This window comes from Stegodyphus dumicola, chromosome 5 (genome assembly GCF_044657685.1).
Source record: "Stegodyphus dumicola isolate Sdum_Otavi_A_Nest chromosome 5, ASM4465768v1".
NCBI classification, from domain to species: domain Eukaryota; kingdom Metazoa; phylum Arthropoda; class Arachnida; order Araneae; family Eresidae; genus Stegodyphus; species Stegodyphus dumicola.
In genome coordinates this window covers 101427091-101448291 of record NC_140772.1, presented here as the reverse complement: position 1 = coordinate 101448291, position 21201 = coordinate 101427091, and the positions used below count along the sequence as shown (strand labels likewise).

At 30.2% G+C, this 21201-nt stretch overlaps 1 protein-coding gene across 1 annotated transcript in view; it reads right to left on the bottom strand.

Moving 5' to 3' along the window:
• Window positions 1-283: 283 nt before the first annotated feature.
• LOC118194173 (V-type proton ATPase subunit D-like) overlaps window positions 284-21201 on the bottom strand; it is a 92892-nt gene continuing 71974 nt past the window's right edge. The window contains exons 6-7 of the mRNA XM_085816920.1: window positions 11834-11912; window positions 284-6495 (exon numbers count right to left, since the gene is read on the bottom strand). Coding sequence (XP_085673046.1) covers window positions 6354-6495; window positions 11834-11912 — 221 coding nt within the window. The 3' untranslated portion in view covers window positions 284-6353. The remainder of the gene's footprint in view (window positions 6496-11833; window positions 11913-21201) is intronic.

Genomic DNA, 21201 nt, shown 5'->3' with positions numbered 1-21201 from the left:
TTACTTAAATCAATGCGCAAGAGAATTATTTAAATTTAATTTAACTTAATGTTTATTAAAAGTAAAACTATTATTTAACTAAAATATTTATTCTTTTTAATTAAAATAGAAATGTATTTTTTATTCACGAGAGATGCCTTTGACAAGAACTTTTATGTCGGTTATAGAACTTGAAGGGCATCAAAAGAACTTTTGAAATCTGCACTGAGATTGAACTTATTGAGATCTGTAGTTTTCAAAACTTTATTTTTTTTATATGAGATAAGGTTAGTTTGTGTAAAAAAAAAAAAAAAAAAAAAAAAAAAAAAAAAAAAAAAAAGATCTAAAATGAGAAAAGATATATATATATATATATATTTTTTTTACTTTTCAAACGAAAATATCAAATGCTCCTCAGCTGACTACCTCCTATCCAACCTTTTTCACATTTAAAATGATTTTTAAAATTATTTGGATGATTACTCCAGGAACCAAACCTTTTTTAGTAAGATCGGTCAAAAGTACGCAATTTGTCTAGTAATTTAATGGGGGGGGGGGAAAGAAAGACATGAAAGAAAAATAAGATATTTATACCAGCTTTTTTTTTTTTTAAATAATATTGTAATTATTTAGTAAAATCATATCTTCTATAATGCCTACCACATTACTTCATTTTGTTTAAATTGTAGAAGATATTAAAGTTAAGTGAAAATTTCAAATTACCTTTGAATGCCACTTCCAGATACTTTTACAACAGGTAAACAAGTAAACAAAAAGTTAACATTTCTAGTCTCCTCTCCTGAAGTTAAGCTCATACTCTATACATAACTGTAAATAAATTAAATGAATATTGTAGAAAAAGTAGAAATCTTCTTCATTAAAATTTCTGAATTTATGTGTTCATTGATACTGGACTATCAAAAATGCTAATTGTGTGTCTTTCAAATTGCAAATTCATAGATATGCAAGAAATTCATATTATATTTAATTGTAGGGAGTTATGAAACTAGCATTATTTTCAGTATAAAGACCTACATTCATTTCAGTCATAAATGTATAAAGACCTGCATTCATTTAAGTCAATCAGAGTTTTACGTCTGCTTTCTAAACATTTTTCAATAAAATAAATATACCTCAAATATTTTTGTATACAAATCAGAAAGACCTTACACAGAGATGTAACCAGATAGCCATTATCTATACTGTTTTAATGATTTGAAGCATCATAATATGCATTTTTTTAAGACTCATTTGATAACACTGTAGTTAGCTAGGTCATTAGTGAAACAATCATAGATGACTCAATGCTAAAGAAAAAGATGCAAGAATTCTGAATACAGTTGAGAAAATTCATAATTATCTGATTGTTTTATAATTGTACATTTCCTATGAGCTATAATTTTTATTGCAATTCTTACCCATTACAATTAGGAATATATTAATCCTAGAAGCATTTGACATTCATTTAAAAGAAATTCAAAACAATTTAGAGAAACTACTATTTTATACTTTTATATATGTATTAGTTTTCAATAACAAGAGGATTTCCCAAAAATTTTGGTCCAGTTTAATGCAAAATTAGAGCACAAAATTTAAATCATATTTTTCGTATCAATTCATTTTATGATGAAACTGAAACATTCGAAGTTTATTGCAAAAGTTGCTTTCAAGAAGCAAAATTCAAGAAAATTGCTTCAAGAAGCAATTCAAGAAGCTTCAAGAAGCAATTGCATCACAGTATCAATGCGAATTCGTAAATATTACTAAAATGCATTACTATAATATGTAATATAATAAGGACTAGTAAATACGGACAATATACAAAACGAATAAGGACTATATGTAGTCCTCTTAACACGCACCATCACCACTACACTTTATATAAAAATTAGTCATATTTTAACAATAAAACGAAAAAAAGTTTTTTTTTGAGCAATCCAGCACTTAAAAAAGCATGTGATTCGATTTTATACAAGTGTATAGTATGAATCATAGCCAACATGCTAATTAAGCCTTACGTGAATATTAAAAAGAACACATATCGAAGTATAAAAAATGGGTAACTCCATGAAGTTATAAACTTATATGCAACATTTTGTTCTTTTTGTTACATGCAGATGCAATAATGAACATCGTAGTAGAGTTTTTATGGCTGGGAAAAGAGATAGAGAAGCTTTTTTTCCCTCCCTGTGGAGTAAGAGGAAGAAAATGTTTAACGTTGAGGTAAAGAAATCCAGATAAGCAATTAGTATATTTGTTGTTTACAGTGGTGCACATAGATAAACTGAATTCTACATTTAACCTAATAACACACCTCTCATTGACTTAGCTATTTCACAGTATATCTTTGCTTATTATTGTGAACTGAGAAACTAAAACTACAGTTAATTACAGATAAAAAAAACAATAAGATTTGTAAAATTATTAAAACAAAAAGATAATTTTGTTTGATTTAAAACGTAAACTATGGAACTTAACATGCCTTCTTTCAAGATATCTTTTTCCAATAGTTTAATGCCTAGATGCACTAAATACTTTCATTTTTTTTAAACAATTTTTTTCTGGATACTTTAATTAAAAAATAATCATACATGAAGCGAACCCGGATTTTAAAATTTAATTATGATTGATATTCAAAATCATATGTTTCTAAAGCATATATGATTCATAAATATGTATTCATATGATTCATAAAAATGTTATATTTTCTTATTCCAAACAATTTGTCATATAAATACAGAAAGAAATTGTACTTGAAACGTTTCAGTCACTAATCTGACTTACCCAATATCCAGTGAGAATGGTCTCATTTCCCTCATGATATGTATTATTGGAAAGCAAACGTGCGTCTAAAGAATATCCTAAATTCTTTTAAATACTCTTTAACTATTCTTATTTTGCGAAAGATCTAAAGAATGCAAAACCCTGCATTTAAATAACAGAACTTCGAAAGCATTTTTACTGAAACAAAACAAACCCATTAAGTACCAGATTTTCTATTCCCTAAAAAAAAAAAAAAAAAAAAAAAAAAAAGAAGAAGAAGAAGAAGAAGAATTACAACATAGCCCTAAGCTCATAAGAAACTCTTCATCAGTTCTCAGAATAGCAAAAATTCCAAAATTTCCGTCAGCTTTAAACAAAGCCACACCTGAGAGTTCAAAGAAAGAACTTGAACAGAACCAATGAATCCATTTAAGTTATTTAATTCACTGATGATGTGCACCATTATAATATCCTGAAATATGCTTATTGTGTGTCCCTGTTCTCCAAGAACTGCATGTTACTTCTGTACCACAGAGTCTTTGTTCGAGAGAAAGCTTGAGGTGAATAGAAAAAGAGAAGTAACAAAGAAGTATCTTCTGCTATTATAACATAGATGGAATCCTAACATCCTAAAACTGGATGATTTTAAGAACTAGTAGCTTTTTGATTAAAACTTGCAGAAATTCTGGAAAAAATTCAGCTAAAGATGTCCATTAAGATTGTTATATCCAATTTTCATACATTTAGAAATTCGCTATAGCAGTATAAAATAACATTAAATTCATAATAGATTGAACAGGACCAAAAAATTCGTTCGTTACATCCATAGTTCATAAGAAAACACATTCCTATGGTGGGGCTTTAACTGTGTTTATGAATTTTTTTATTTAGCAAATAGGTACATATACAAATTGAAATATGCAACAAGATTCTTTTATGAAGCATAATTTATGATCATATTGATCCTACCAGCTTTAGTTTATCACCCACCATAAAACATCTGAAATCAGTTGGTATCAGTGCTCTCAAACTCAAATTGCATGTGGCAGGAATGCACAACCCAATGAGCCGGAAATGTTTTTTAATAAAAAGAAAAAATATTTTAAATAAGTCTTAAATTTTGCTTACTGAATATTTATCAAAACCTAAACAAACAATAATGATATTGCAAAGAGAAAAAATAAAATTTATAAACATTTTCAATCTGAAATCTAAAGTTTGGTACCTGCAAGACATTTTTATAAATTACACTTTGTTAATCAAATATATTGACTGTTAAATATTAAAAAAAATTCTTAATTGAGTATATTTTTTGACAAGTACAAATAAAATTTCGAATTCAAATAAATTCAATAAAATTCAAATTTATATCTTTAAATCTTTGAATAAAATTTATATCATATTGTAAATTAATTAGCTCCACTTATAAATTTTCTGGTACATTACTCATGTTCATGTACATACTTGCAAGAAATACACAATTGATATGTATTTGCATAGGTCACATAAAATTGCTTTGGGAACTTTTAGTTCGAGATCACTGTCTTATGTAACACTTTGTTGTGTTGTTGATGTTTTAAAAATATGGCCATATAATTGTTTTGTATAAAATTACACCATCATGATATAGTATAGATTTAAATATTAAGTTTGAAATATCACTTGAAGTATATGCTCGTAATGATTTTCATTAACAAGAGTAAATATAACTTTCAAAAGCATCTAAGTATTTCTTAGCATTATTCCCAATAATAATATAGAAGTTCTGCAGGATGGCTTTAAAAATTACCATACTAGAATTTTAAATGCACAATAAAATGCAATTCATATGTTTAATACATGTAATTTATGAAAAAGTTAGTTAAAAATTTTACATAAATTTGTACTACCATTATAATAAAACAATACTCAGTTAAATAGCCTTTAATATGATGCTTAACAAGCTTTTCCCCAACATATCAAATTATGCACGTGTAAAAACACATTGTCTAGATAACAAAACATGGGAAAAATGTTTTTTAAAATTATATTATTAATAATTATTTTGACTTAAAAATTTCATAGTGAATAAACAACTACTTTTGAGAGTATTAGGTATTTGAAAGTATAAACCCTTTTGTAGATGGGAAAAAAAAAAATACTTTTGTTAAAAATTACAATAAACATAATAAAGAAACTTAAAAATTTTATGTTTATATATTTTGTACTTTATAGCATAAAAACATAAGATCTGATTCTTTATCATCATCTGTAGCAATATTCCGTGAGAAATTCTATACCTCAGTAATATTACCCATACTATTTCCTCAGTAAATTACTGTAATCTGACACTAGAAAACAATTTGGAATCCCCCTTCTCTCAATCTCCAAGTAATCTACCATGAGACTACATTGCTTAATTGTATTGTTATAACCAATACAATACATAAATTATCTTCAATGTCAATCATTTAACAATACTTTTAGCATTTTTACAAAATTTATTTCAGACCATTCTTACTCTTTCTATCTTACACGCTTAATGAACATATAAATATACATTCTAACAAACAAATACATACATAAATATACATTCTAACAAGTTTACATACCTTAGATGCAAGAATTTGATGAACGTGTTATATTTACATAAAGCATATGGTCATCTGGATTAATTTTTGTCTTTTAATAGTCAGCTTACTAATTTTTCAGCATAATTGCATACATATTATAAACTTTTTTTTTCTATCAGACACTGCTTAATTTTATTGTTAACAGTTTATATCAAAACCTGTAAAGTCCCCTGAAAACTAGAGCATACAATTACTTCATAATGCTGGCACCTATATGCGAAAAGATCATATTTTTCATATAATTTATTAAGAAAACATATGATAATTATGTGCAAAACTGTAATGACATCTAAACAATAATAATTTTTAGTACATCCTTTATTATCGATGATTTTTTATCAACTTAACAATGATGGAATGTAATCAACACTTACTAAGTATGAAATTATATTCAAAGCAGTTTAAAAGACATTAATAAGAAAAATAAACACAATAAGCTTTTTAACTACAGATATTAAATTTCAGGTTTAATTATAAATCAGTTGTTTTATAAAACAATATTCAAATTATTCTAAAAATCTATGTTTTATAATAAACAACTGCTCTTGAAACAATTTCACTGTGTTTTATCACTGTTTGCATTCAGTAATTAAAGAAATACACAAATCTGATTACATGAATTAATCAAATTAAAAGTTTCTAATACCTAAAAAAGTATAATTTAAATAATAATTAAAAAAGCAATAGAATGAGAAGCAAATGAAATTAAATTTCCCTACTAATCATATATACGATTCACAATACTAATCAACAGTTAACAATACTAATCAACAAATAATACTATTTGCTCTAGACATCAAATATTTTTAATTGATTTTATGTGGTTTTTATAGAAATGGATAATCTTCTACACAAACCAAAAAATACCACATTGAGATGTCATTAAAATGTGTTCTGGATTACATACAACTACTATATAATAGCTTCCATTGAGTTTTCCTGACACCAGATCTCATACGAATAAACTCTGAAATAGTCGAACAATTAAAAAATATTATATTAAAAGAGCACGTCATCTTCATTATCTTCAGTTAGTAAACTAGGCGCTGCATCAACATCAACACCAGCTGCTTTCAGAGCCTCTTTGCGTTTTTCATTCTCATCTCTCATAACCTTCTTCTTACCTTGAATTTTTTTCAATCTTAAATAAAAATAATAATAAAAAAAAAAAAAAAAAAAAAATTAAATCTTAAGAGGAGGAAAAAAAAGATTTCAAATTAAAAATTACGTCTAAAGGGCATTTTTTTAACATTTTGCGTGTTACCTTTATTTATTAAATATCATGTTCTTCGAACTTAAACCATAAAATTCAGTTCAAGAGCAATATTGCAAAGTAATTTTAAACTGAGCATATCTTTAGAATTTCTGATACACCAGTCTCACATGCTGGACATAAAAATGTTTTTTCTGTACAACGTTGCCATTGCTCTTTTTGAAATCCTTGAGTTTGTTAATCAAAAATTCGTTAAAGTTTTATAAAAAATAAAATCGATAATAAAACAAATTCCAAATTTGGGCTTCCAGATGCCCATATTTGCAGCAGAATTTCATCATGCAAAACTTGCTGGATCTATCTATCGTTTTATCACAATGAGAGAAACATACATACATTTATGCAGATTCTTCATTATTTAATTTCTTTAAATACAGGGCAATAATAGTTGGTGGCAACAGTTTGAAAAATGAAACGGACATTCAGAGTAATTTGACACAAAATCGCAAAACAAAAAACAATAGTCCCTCAGGGACAAAGCCCCTTTGGACTAAAAATTTAAAGCCTTAAATAGAATTCATTATATTCCAGTATTCTTACAATGACAAAAAAAAAAAAAAAAAAAAAAAAAAAAAGAAGCCTACTTTTGAAATAAAAAAAATATTAGATTTTTGTTTTAAAGGATAGCTAAAAATAACTTATTCAATATCTTTATGAAATATTTGAATATATGCGTGATACTTTTAGTGAAGGTAATACTTTTTGCCTTAAACTCAATTTGAAAATATGTGTGTATGGAATTCGGAAGCAAAGAAAAAAATGCAATAAAATTCCTTCAGGAATACAGTACTCAGCCATAAAATGGCTAATGAGAAAAATGATGAGGTGCATTAGCCAGCATGCAGGGGCGAGGTTGCATTTAATTTTGTGTTTATGCAATACTCCTGTGCTTTTACGTGAAACAAATCACTGTATATACAGGAAGAGGAACAGGGAAAAAAAATTACAGAAGACACCTTGAAAAATTTTAATTTTTTTTACATATTTAATAATTAAAATTTTTAATTTAAATTTCTAAAGTGTGTTTTTGTTTGGTAGGCTGGTAATATTTTCCAACTTGCAATAAATACCAATTGCTTGTGAATAATTTTTTTTAATGTTTCAAAAATTGACAAATTGCATGATATGCAAGTACCAAAATGTTTAATCTATTGAATATTATACCTATCTCAGAGGATCTCCAACTATTAAAGAAAAGATAAATTGTATGCATAATATAAAAGCAAAATCACAACAGACCTATAAATAACTCTGAAAGCTTTATTAATTATAAAGTCAACATAATTTTTTTTATAAATTTTATATTATTATATGTATGATTTACAACTAACAAATACTTTAACAAATACTTTTTAAAAATAAGTTTAAATTTCTTATATATCATTAATTAAAAAAATTTCAGAAACAAAAACTTCATCAAAAGTCAAATATTCTAAAATATAATATTAATTGGTGTAAGATATATAAAATAATTTCTTTAATAAAACTTTGCTTAGAAACATAATTAATTATTTGAAAAATATTTCGTCAGTAGTGACATTCAGAATTAAATTAGAAATGCATGCTAAAAATTTAAGGATAAAGTATCAACATAAAATACTTCTGAAAAGAAACACACACTTGAAAGAAAAAAAAAAAAAAAAAAAAGTTTTGCCAACAATGCCTTCAGTGGATCTATCAGATACATTGTAAAACCTGTATTCTTACACTGTCTGCATAACTGTAGCATTAGAAAGGCAGATGACCAAAATTTGCATAAGTAATCATATCATAAGATAGGCTACATAAATAACTGACAGCTCAGCATATATATAAACATGTGAAAATAATGCCCCCTGAAAGAAGCTGGGGAAAATAAAGATAAGAATTCAGTTATCTGAATTGTGTTTGATTGACATTTTTGTGTATAGATGGATTAATTGCACTGAAGAGTGTAAAAACCATATTAGCACATTTTCAACTTACACCCCATGACTATAGATGCTTCTTCCATAATATCACTGTCAGTAAGCCAATAAGGCTGTCCTTCGGCTTTTGAGTTCAAATTGGACATTATTCTAAAAGCAACTCAGTATTGACCAAGCTAGAAATTTAAAAGATCTATGTTATAATTTCAGTTAAGTAAATCTGGCCTCGCAAATAACAGTAGGCTTGTAGACTTCTGTTTATTTTCTATTCCATAAATTATACATATTAATAAAATACTGTAACATTTATTTTAAATCTGAGTTTTTATTTCACCAGCAGGAACAGTTTCTGGGTATAAATGAAAACTTTTTAGTAAACCTTAGCCTCTATCAGTAATGTTTAAAGGTTAAATCTTAAATTGTTTTGAAGTTAGAACTTTAAAATCTGTCTATTTATAAAACTGCCCCAGAAATAATCATATACAGTCGATTCCGGTTAATCGGACCACATTGGGAAGCAATCGTTTTGGTCCTAATAACCGGCTGGTCTGATTACACGAACATGTCCTATGTTGTAAGACGGGACATGCTATAAGTAGCAAACAGTAAATCTACATGTCAATTATGAACTTTATGGTGCAGTGCACATATGTGGCAAACATACATGCACAAACAAGAAATACAGTAGAACTTTTTTTTCATTGAGAAAATTAATTAGAAACAAATTCTAAGAAACAATCTTTACGATACTCAACATGCGAAGCACAATAAAAACAATTTCTTACCAAGTTCCAGTCAACATTTGAAGAATTTATCCAATGTGATCTGATGCATTCTCTTGACAGATTGCCCATGAAAGAAATCGTCACAAACATCTAACGCAGCAATGGGACTGCCTTCCTTTCCCTCCTGCATGAAATACCAACGCAAAGTTTCAGTGCATTTCCTCGCATCCTGTATTGTCACTTGCACCAACTTATTAGTGGGACCATCATCAACACTCTATTGGTCTTCCGATGCTGTCATGTGTTTTGCTGCAACTTAAGCAACAATTGCAGCGTCGTAATCTTCATTTTCATTGTAGCATTGAAGCTTGTTGTCGATAGATAAAAATTCTTCGCAATTTTGTACCTGTTGAAATTCTACATGTAAATCATAATTTTCACTTTCAATGAGCATGTCCACATCCATCTCCAAAACCAAGAGCTTAAAGTCACAGTGAGAAAAACAGTTCTGAATTGTCTCACTGCTCACTTTTTGCCAGCTGTCGGCCACAAATGTAACTGCTTGTAAAATGTTGACCTTTGCACTGACTTCGCTGGCTTTTGATGATGAGGTCAATTGCTTCAAGAATGTAATTAACCAACCTTGCATGATAAAGAGTCTTCAAATTTTTTATGATGCCCATGTCCATTGACTGGACCAAAGCTGTGGTCCTGGGAGGTAGAAATTCCAGTTGGACGTTCATCAAGCAATCTAAATGAGGATGTGCTGCACAATTGTGAAGAAGAAGCAGCACTTTTCTCGACTGGCATTGTAGCTCTCTGTCCCAATCTTTCAGCCATTCTTTAAAAAGTTCAGAGGTCATCCACACATTTCTGTTCGCAAGTTACACAACTGGTAAACTCTCCATCCTAAGTCCTTTAAAGCAGCAAGGCTTGGTGCTTTTTCCTATAACCAACAGCTTCCTCTTGTCCTTTCCTGACATGTTTGAGCAGCACAAAACAGTTATGCGATCCATCGCTTTTTGGAGCCAGAGAGTGCAACATGTTTGTAACTTAATGAGCCGCCCGGTGTAGCACGATAATACAGCCTGATCTCATCAGCATTGTAGATGTCATCTGCTGAAACATTTTCAAGAAGCTTAAGCAGTTTTGTTGATTTCTATTCTTCAGCATTTGCACTATCAGCACTTTCTTGAATTTTATGTCATGCTTAGATTTCCATCGACACAAGCAACCATCCGTAGCTTTATAGTCATCCTGGCCCAGCTTTTTAGCAAGTTCTTCTGCTTTGCGTTTTAACATTGGGCCGCTTACTCGCACAGATTGTCTAGTAACAATGGCAAACCATTCATTAAGGGCCTCATCGACATCTGGGTCCTTGCCTTCACTCTTCCGTTTTTTGGAAGTTCCTCCTCGTCCTTCACATTGTGCCCATTCTTCTCGCAGCCCATTCTCTTGTTTTATCAAGCGCGAACTCGTAGTCTTTGTGAATCCGGTTATTTTCACCAACCAACGCTGACTAGTGTTTTGTGGCTGTTGCTTGACCTTATCCAGGAAACCAATTTTTTTTTAGCTAACATCAAGTTGTGGCATTTTGGCAGGGAAGACAAGACACGCGTACAGTTCACTGTCTAAAGTGGTCTGAAGAAAACTTGGTGTTTCGGGTTCAAGACGTTGAGGTCAAGAGGGATATAAAATGCCCGCCACTCAAAGCTTTGGCACTAAAATCATCCAAAAAAGGTGATGAAATGATAGCATTCTCGTGTAAACTTTCATCATGATTGACAGGCAGGAATTCCTTTCACATGGAGCTGGACACTCTATTGTTTATTTCCTCGAAAATCAGAGGCACAGGTCAAAGAAAATGGTGCGTGTGTTTACCTCCCACCGGTTTTGTTTTTGTCATGCACTTTAAGGAATTCTTGACCTTTGATAAAGCATTTGCCTGGGGAGTCACAACTACAGATCTTCCCATATGTCTCAGACCACCTGTACATCCGCTGTACACAGCCGACTTGTGGCTTCTGTTTCTTATTCGCTCTCACATATTTTGGTCCAATTAATGGAATTTTGGTCCAAATAAGAGAATAATAATAATATGATTATGTACATAGGATTTGTTTCAGTTTTTTAGGATTTGGCCTGATTATCCGGTGGTCCAATTAACCGGATTCAACTGTACTTTGTGATACAAACTTATAAGTAACTAAAAATACGTATATTAAATGACTGCAATACGTTCAATAAAGGAAACATACAGCAACAATACATAATTTTAGTGATAGTTTAGATATTGAATAATAATTAAAAAGTTTTAAATAATGAAATGTTAATCAAAATTTTACTGAGAAATGAGGTATCTGACACATTGTTTAATGAAAAACTGGAATTTTTATATAGAAATAATTATGAATGATAATAATCAATTATAACCAAACTACTTATAATCATTTGATTATTTGCAGTGATTAAAATCTCCTTTCATACTAATATATTTTAGGATTTTATTGGAAGCAGAATGAATTTAAAATATATTTTATACAATATTTCCTATAACAGAAAATTACAGCTTACCTATAAAATTCCTCTCGTTCTCTTTCATCAAGCTCAGATGTAATATATGCAATTGTTCTTTCAATTTTGGGAATCACAACTGAAATGCAAATTCAGTTAAGAAGTAAATTATGCAAAATCAATATTAATCAAATCAATGGACATCACGGATAATCATCAATGGACATCAAGATAAAAAATTAATATGGCTAACAAATGTAACTTAGAACACAGCACACATTTTACAGTTTTGAAAGTGAATAGGATTCGAGATGCATAATAATTTCATAAATACTTATAACAAATAAAAATTCAATTCACTGCTACCAATGCATACCATAATAACTATTTAAAAACACTATATTTTTTCCATGTCCAATAACATAAGGAAAGTGTAAAATGTTTTATGAACTGAATTGAAAGAAAATTTATATATAATTAAAGATAACTAATTAAGATTAAGTTTATGATATATTCAGACATGCCAAAGTGAAAATTCAGAATTCTTTTTTACTGACAAGAATAATTTTTTAATGGTAAAAACATACAAAAAGGAAATTCTTTCTTTTTAAATAACAAATAATATAAATATACAGTGGTGGCCAAAATTGTGGACACTTTCGGAAATTTTTATGTTTTTGAACTTTGTATGCTTATAGAGAATGTTACGTTTCGCAAAATGCAAACTTGTATATATCATTTTAAAGAGAATTTATTACTGAATTCAATACAAAACACAAAATTCAATTATTTGCAATACAAAAAAAGTTATATGTACTTTAATATAAATAAAAAACAGAGTTTTGAAGTGGTTTGTAATGTCTAGCTTTCCTGGCCAATCGCTGTTCTTGTTCTGAGAACCAATCAAATGTTAGTAACTGCCAGTAGAAGCTGACACCATGTTTACACTTGAAACAATTCATTATTTTGCTTTGTTCTGTAGAAGGAGGACCTGTTTCTTATACACTGCAATTACAAGTAGGAATTTTTGTAAAAATTTTTAATATTTAGTCAAGAAGCAATGACATTAAATAAAAGAGTAGATTGGACACCTAGAAAGAGATGTAATATTATTGTGTTACCAAAAAGTGGTCTTTCCTATGCTGAAATTGCAAGACAGGTGGGTGGTTCAGTGACTACATCTGGAGTCCGAAAGTTTTGTTTACGATATCAGAAGACAAATTCAATAACAAACAAAGAAGGAAAAGGCCGAAAAAGGTGCACCACATCTATTGATGACAGAAGAATAAAAAGACTATGTCTCCAAGATAGAAAAATGTCATCAGCGGCCATCAGAAGTGATCTGAATGATGCTGGTGTTTCTGTCGGTTCAAGAACAATCAGGAGAAGATTAACAGATGTTGGACTGAGAGGTAGAATTCCACGAAAAAAGCCATATCTTAATTTTCAGCAACGAAAAAAAAAAAAACGACTACAGTGGGCAAAGGAACACATTAATTGGACAGATGATCAGTGTTCACAAGTTATATGGAGTGATGAAACTAAGATATCGTTACTCGGTAGTGATGGGCGAAAATATGTAAGACGTAGAATAGGAGAAGAGCTACATCCTGACTGCATTCAAGCAACTGTGAAGAACCCAGTTAGTGTTATGATTTAGTCATGCATGTCAGGAGATGGTATTGGTCGCCTTCATGTCATCGATGGGACACTGAATGCCAGAAAATACATTGACACTGTTCTAGAGCCAAAACTTCTACCTTCCATCAGAGATGTCTTTCCAAGCAATGCTTCGTTTATTTTTCAGCAGGATTCTGCTCCTTGCCACACGGCCAAAATATCGAAAGAGTGGTTTCGTACAAAGAGCATTAAATTGTTGTCATGGCCAGGAAACAGTCCTGACCTCAATCCTATCGAAAATTTGTGGCACCGTTTGAAAACTCTTGTCCGAATGATGCGCTCATCAAATAAAAGGGAACTAAATGAGGCTATAATTGTTTCCTGGCATCATGTAATAACGAAAGAAGAGCTTAAAACTCTTGTCAGCTCAATGAAACGTCGATGTGAAGCTGTAATCAAAAGCAATCAATTTGTCAAAAATCAAAAATAAAGGGTACCCTACTAAGTACTGATAACTCACTGCAATCATCACTATCTAATATATATCGATAACTATTATCGTTTAACTTTTTTGTATTGCAAATAATTGAATTTTGTGTTTTGTATTGAATTCAGTAATAAATTCTCTTTAAAATGATATATACAAGTTTGCATTTTGTGAAACGTAACATTTTCTATAAGCATACAAAGTTCAAAAACAAAAATTTCCAAAAGTGTCCACAATTTTGGCCACCACTGTATACATAAATAAAATATGAATACTATGCAATTAATACCCGATAACACAGTCATACGTTTTAAACAAATAGAGTCCAAAAATACTCAAATATTTTTTTTTAAATATCATTATTTGAAATGCATATTAGAAAAATAATTTAAACTATTTTCACATAATTATTAAAAACAATAGCAGATTTTGCTTTCTGTACGAAAAAAGAATTACAATTCTGCTCGGAGGAATGTCAACACAGGCCTGTTAATAAAAGATTGGTTTGCTGATAAGAGTCTTTCCAGTGTATCATCATATTAAATCAAAATTTAGTTCATATTTTAATAATAATAATGAAAATTCACCACACCCAGCATTGCTGTAGGGAATTACCATGAAGGCCAACTTTATTTTAGAGAGTTCATTTTACTTTAAAATTCCATCAGCACTTTTGTTTTCTAATTAAACTCCATCGAGTATCAGTTTTCTTGATTTTATAGCTTTATAAAAGTTTTCTAATTGAAAATTGTGGGATTGTAACTGTAACTTATCTGTTGCAACATCAGTACACTGCCTTTGAAAACTTGATGAAAATCTATTGAAAAATATATCAAAAAAAGATGCAATTGCTAAAGTAGAAACACATGCAATTTTAGCATGAAAAATAACTTTACAGTTAATTAGAACTTTCAATACTATGTAATCGCATACTTAACAGAAGAAAGTTTTAACATGTAAACAAACATTTTTTTATCTTCATCTAGAAGCTCTTTCACTATTTTGTTAGCATTAACAAATCTTCATCTTTTTTCTATTTTACACTTTATTATAATTCATATGATATACAGAATCAGAAGGCAAAACATAGTTTTACAAACTTTGATAAAATGTCTCTAAACAAATTGCTATCACAGAATGAAAAACTTAAATTAATGGAATTTTTTACTGGAGAATTGTGTGAAGAACATCAAGTGACAGCAAAATGGAGCATATGAAAAAGCAAAATGATTAATTAAGGTTTGAAGATAAATAATAATCATTCATCATGAGATAAGTTTACAGAAAAAGATAAAAGCTTTCATTTCACAATAATTTTTTTTATTTTGAGAAAACTCTGTGTCAAATTTTACGGTTACTTTTTGTTGCACTCTTCTCAGAATTGAAAATCAACTCACTATTGAAGAAGTTATTTCACCCCTCACATTTATTTTAACACAGGGAATTAGTAGCCACATATTAATTCGCTTCAGGTATTTTATATCTTGAAATTTTTAGAATTTAGTGACACAGTGAGTAAAAAAAATTAAGGAATGGAAAAACTACACATATTTAGAACATATAGAAGGAGATACTAATTTTATTTCTTTAACAACATGAACACTGAGAATAAATATGAAGTGATGATCAGGGCCAGTTACAGAGCCGGTGTGGCAGAATTTTGAGAATTTAGTGATGCACAGAACTACAAAATCGACAAATGGCAAAACTTTTAAAATTTAGAACAGGCATTGAAAGCAGAATTTAGAGAGGCACCAAAATTACGTGTTAATACCATAGAGACATTTTTCTGGAATCTTTTAGAATTGTGGGTCTATAAATCTTGCCTTGAAATCTTTCTAAACTTTTCAACCTGCAATGTCTAAACTTCTAAAGAAATATTACCCCTACCAATTAATTAACAGCAAAAAGCCAGAAATAATTAGGGGGGAACAGAGGAAAAAAAGTGTAAAATTAGTTTTATAGAGAAAACTCATGCGTATTCTGAATGCTAAATATTCTGAGACAATTACATGGTCAAAATTATTACCCTGAAAAAATTAAAAAGATATTCTTAATTAATTGCATAGCTATTTTTCTTTTGCTAAGAAATGTTTCATAAATTGTGCTTTATATCATTATACCTTGTTTATTTTTCAGACTCAAAATATTCTGTAATAAGTGGCCAAAATGGAACTTTATAATATGACAACGAAAACTAAAAATGCTTTATTTTAATCTTAGTTCTTAAATATAATTCCAATATATTACCATTATTTTTAATGAAATGTACCAATGCTACAATGTTAAAAAAAAAAAAAAATCGTTGAAAATTCCCAGATGTCGGAATTAAAAATTTTCTATGAAAACTTACCTTAAAATCACCAAAATATTGATAAGTCGTCAAATTTAGAACCGTTTAATAAAAGAATTCACATCCCCAAAAGCAAAAAGTTGTTTAAAAACTCTTCATTAGAAAAAATTAAATAATTTCAAAATGCTTATGTTTCACTTATTGCTTAGAAACTTGAGTATTCCACCATTTATATTAGAAATAGGAACAAATTATATCCTATTCAAAAGTTAATCATATTTGTCAGTGAATCACCATAAATATTCCTCCGAATGCTAAATCAAACTCAAAATGGCAGTTGAAAACAGACAGAAATTAAGATTTAAGGACCAAAAAGTGATTCCAAAAAACTTAAGGAATTTTAAAGACTGTACGAACCCTGTTATAGCTTATCTTAACACTAGGCACATTTACTTCTTCCTTAAAAAGTGGGTTGCATTGTTAGGTAATAAACATGTACACTGCATGTACTCTAAAGGTAATAAACATGTACACTGCTTAAAAAAAAAAAAAAAAAAAAAAAAAAAAAAGGGGGGGGGACAGTTCTATATCTCTCGTTCTACTGGGCCGATTCACGATATTCAAATTGCGTTCTTCGTGTCTCCAAAGTGCGACTTACGATATATATTAGATTTATATATAGCACTATTCTAACATAGGTATTTTGACACAAAATCGGACTTTTTCTGAAATAACATAGCAATTTTTTTCCATATTTCGATTCTATGACAATTTATGCCTAAATATTAACTTTTCTAAAATTTGGTGCAAAATTTATGGAGAAATTCAACAATTTATATTGGCACTTTTTATTCAGTTTCCGCCAAAATTAGTTCACATGGCGAATTTCTAAATATGTGGCAACCTATATTCATTTCCATTTTTATATAGTGCGTGAGAGGAAAAAAAAAAAAAAGACTCAACCATTCCTTCTTTCAAATAATACTCTTTACCTTATATTTTTTTCTTTTTCGAGTGTATTTTAATTGTTTACGTTACATAGTTTCTTTCAAATAACTGTTTTAAAAAATTCTATTTACTCATTCGAACTGCGTAGTTTAAATCAAAGGCGCATCGTTTATTTTTTTTTCAAATAGTTTTCTTTATACTATATTTTTAGTCATAGTTACTATTTTAGGAAATTTTTAAATTTTTAGACTTTTATTTTAATTGTTAGTGTTGCATTGTCTCTTCAGATAATTATTTTAAAATTTTCTATTTATTCATTCGAACTGAGCATTTTAAATATATTTATTAACCTTTTCCCATGGGCTATAGGGTCCAATTTCGAATGTATTTTGGCCATTTAGTCACTTATTTTAACTGAAAGGAACGGAAAAACAAATCAACAGGGTATTGCACTTCCTAATCCATATTAAGGAGTAAATTTTAAATCCCCATAGTTTACTGAAATTTCTTGAGACACATTTAAAGTAGTGAACGTGCGAGACATATATGTCCCAGCCCCCGGGAAAAGGTTAAGATAAATTTTCCAGGATTCTATTTTATTTATTTGAATTGCGTTTCTTTCGGAAGAATACTTTGTGACCCAGACTACAATGCATTTGAAAACTGCATATATTAAAAAAGAAAATACAGTAAAGCATGCTTAACATGCCTTTCAATGTTCCGTTCAGAAAAAATATATATAAATAAGAGAGATGTATAACCGAGATTTTAACTCGGTTAAAATACACTGCTTTAAACAGTTTTATCATTCTGGCTATTGCTTTACACAATTTTATCCTACATTTGGTTTCTTAAAATGTTATTCCTATTTTAGTCAAATATTTTATTTTTGAAATCGCAAGAATCAAATATCATAAGATTAAAAAGTTTTAAATTAAAAAAAAGTACAAATACTAAATTTTATGCAAAAATTTATTTTTTCTTCTCCTTTTTCTTCAGGCATTCTGCTTCATTCTTGCTCTTTTTCTTTAGGTATTCTGCAAGTATATTAAAAAGCATCCAACTTTTCAAAACGTTTTGGTATTTCTGACAATCATTTTAAATAAAGTTATTGCCTTCCATTTCATAAAGACCCACAAACGGCCGAGCGGTAAAGTCGCTGAACATGGGTAGTTGACTCGGCGTTTGAATGCCAGTAAACGGGCTGGTTGCATGGGCGTCTTTGTGGCTTTTCTCATGTGTAACGTGCATGCCAGCTGGTTTCCCTTAGAAATTTCTTCACGAAGGCATCCTTCCTTTTAGACAGCCGTAACTTCATAATCCAATTAAATCCATTTCATCAAAGCCCTTTATCAGTCTTTAGAGGCTAAGCATTTTGAAGGTATGAGATGAAAGGAAAGACTGGTTTCATCAAGAGGTTTTGGTTTATTTAATTATGACAAAGCTCACTAGGGCTATCTGCCTAAGGGGAGGGATGCCTTTGTCGAGGACTTTCTAAAGGAAACTGGCTCGTATACACATTACACATGGGGAAAACCACGAAAACGCCCATGCATCCAGCCCTTTCGCGGGATTCGAACCTCGGACCAAACAACCAGTATTCAGCGACTTTACCGCTCGGCCGCTATTTCATCAGGAGGAAAAAAAGACATCTTTAGGTGACATCGACATACATCACTAGATAAACTCCTGAATCTTCAAATAATTCGACTGAGAAATCATGGGATTCTTCGTTTATCATACGATATGATGTTCTATAACGTAATTTAAATTTATACAACCATATAGTCTAGAACCAGTCGCTCTTCACTTTAATCTTCAATGATATCGTTTCTGTCTCTTCTGTTAACACAAGCTCAATTGATGGTATTTGCTGGTGTACACATCCAAGTGTTTTCTCTTTGAACACCTAAATTCTTTGAATGACTGAATAACCCGATTCTTATATCAGCTGAAACAATCTATATCATATTAAAGATCATGTTTTTATACAATCTATAACGCGAGAGAAACATTAGCTTCTTAAAACATTCTAAGATGATTAATATAAAAATTTATATTTATATATATATTTTTTTAAAGCTGGGACTGAACCAAACTGTCAAACATTTAAAGGTTAATTTACATGGTGGTTATAATTAAAGTTCCACTTTGAAATGGTTTTAAAAGTAAAACCATCGGACCAAATGTTATCAAACTTAGGAATCGTGTAAAGAAGGTTATGGGAATTTATTTTCCGTGGGGGAGGGGGGAAAGAAGAGTTGAAAAACTCACCACCAGGGGAAAAATGGCGCTGTATGCAATATTGTTAAATGAAATAAGACATGAAAACATCGGTTTAAAATGTGTTTAAACGTTTCTGAAAGGTGTTACAAAGCATGTTCAATGTAGCATCCAGCTATTTTCGAGAGCAAGTTAAATCCTCTTACTGCATTCTCAGCAGCAGCTCTTAGCATATCAGGAGGAATGTTATGAGCATGTCGATGCATCACATTTTTCATTTCCGCCAAATTGTTTAGATTAGCACCATAAATAGTGCTTTTGAGATAACCCCATAGCCAAAAGTCACAGAGGTTGAGGTCTGGCAGGAAGAGGGGAAGTGTCGGCCTATAAGACATTCATTCGTGAAATGTTGCCTAAGTAACTGAGTGGCACATGTGAGATGGGGCCCAGCCCTGCATAAAAATCATAGTATCTAAAATGCCACGTTGCTGCAGTTCATATATCACAAAACATTTTACCATTGACTCTAAGCATGCTCCAATCAACAGTGGTCCAGCTGTCGAATGCTATTCAGAGAAAAATGGTTAATTCCACACCAAAAGGTGAGGAATGACTGCTATGCAATCGAATGCAATGGAACTAGGTAGATAACATGAGGGATTTCTTTGGCCCAAATCGATTAAAAGCGTTTTGAATCAGTATCAGTTTTATAGCCAAATTCAGGATTAAAAAATTACAAATTAGTGATTTGTAAGAAAACGATTTCCAGATTGTATGCACTCTTGCGAGTGATTTGCAATCTCACATTTTCTAATCGTTAATTTGTGGTTTTCACGGACGAATTTCTCATTTACACGGATGGCGCACTCGACTTTTATCAAATGTATGTTTATTTGCTTACTTTAAATGTTAATTTGCTTACTTCAAAGTTTTAAGGGTATAGAACATATTAAACCCGTGTAACAAAAGGTTAAGTTAGATTCCGACCCATATTTCATTTAACAATATTGCTTGCGCAGAGCGCCATTTACCCCTGGTGGTGAGGTTTCGAACTTTGTTTTTTTCACGGAAAATAAATTCCCATGACCTCCTTTACACAGTTACCAAGTTTGATAACATTTGATCCGGTAGTTTTCCTTTTATGACCGTTTCAAAGTGGAACTTTAATTATAACCACCCTGTATATTATTACATTTTAATTTGAAGCTATGCGTTATATGTATACCATGCGTAAGATTTTCACTTTTATCGAAAAAATAAAGAATCGAAGCAAATATACTTAGGATAAAGGACCAAAACTGAAAAAAATTCCCCTCCCTCCGAAAATAAAATATTGAAACTTCGACCTTGAATTTATTGGATTATCCCAAAATATTCAATTTGACTTATCTTCTAAGTCCTAGTTCCGACAACAATTCTGTCAAAAATTCAGAATTACTGAAGCTGAAGTAAAAGGTTTAGTATATATTCGCTGTATGTTAATAAAGCAATCAGAATGTAATAAAATACATTATAGAATTTACGCTGATGCAACTTTTTGTCTGAATGCACAACATGTAATGGAAGAGAAGGCTTGTAGAGATCTGTTTTTGACATGCCTCTAAAAGTAGATGTCATACTCCGTTTGTCTCTTCAAAGTCGAAAAGCTTTCCTTTGATAGACAACTTTAGTTTTTGGGAAAGAAAAAAAAATCACAAGAAAACAGATTTGAAGAACATGCAGGACGACTGAGTACACATATTTATTTTCGGAACACAAGCAGTTCTCCGATTGGTTATTGAATAATGAAAAGATGCATTGTCATGCAACACAAAACATTTGGAACACGTTTTCTGGTCAATTACTCGGGCAATTGCA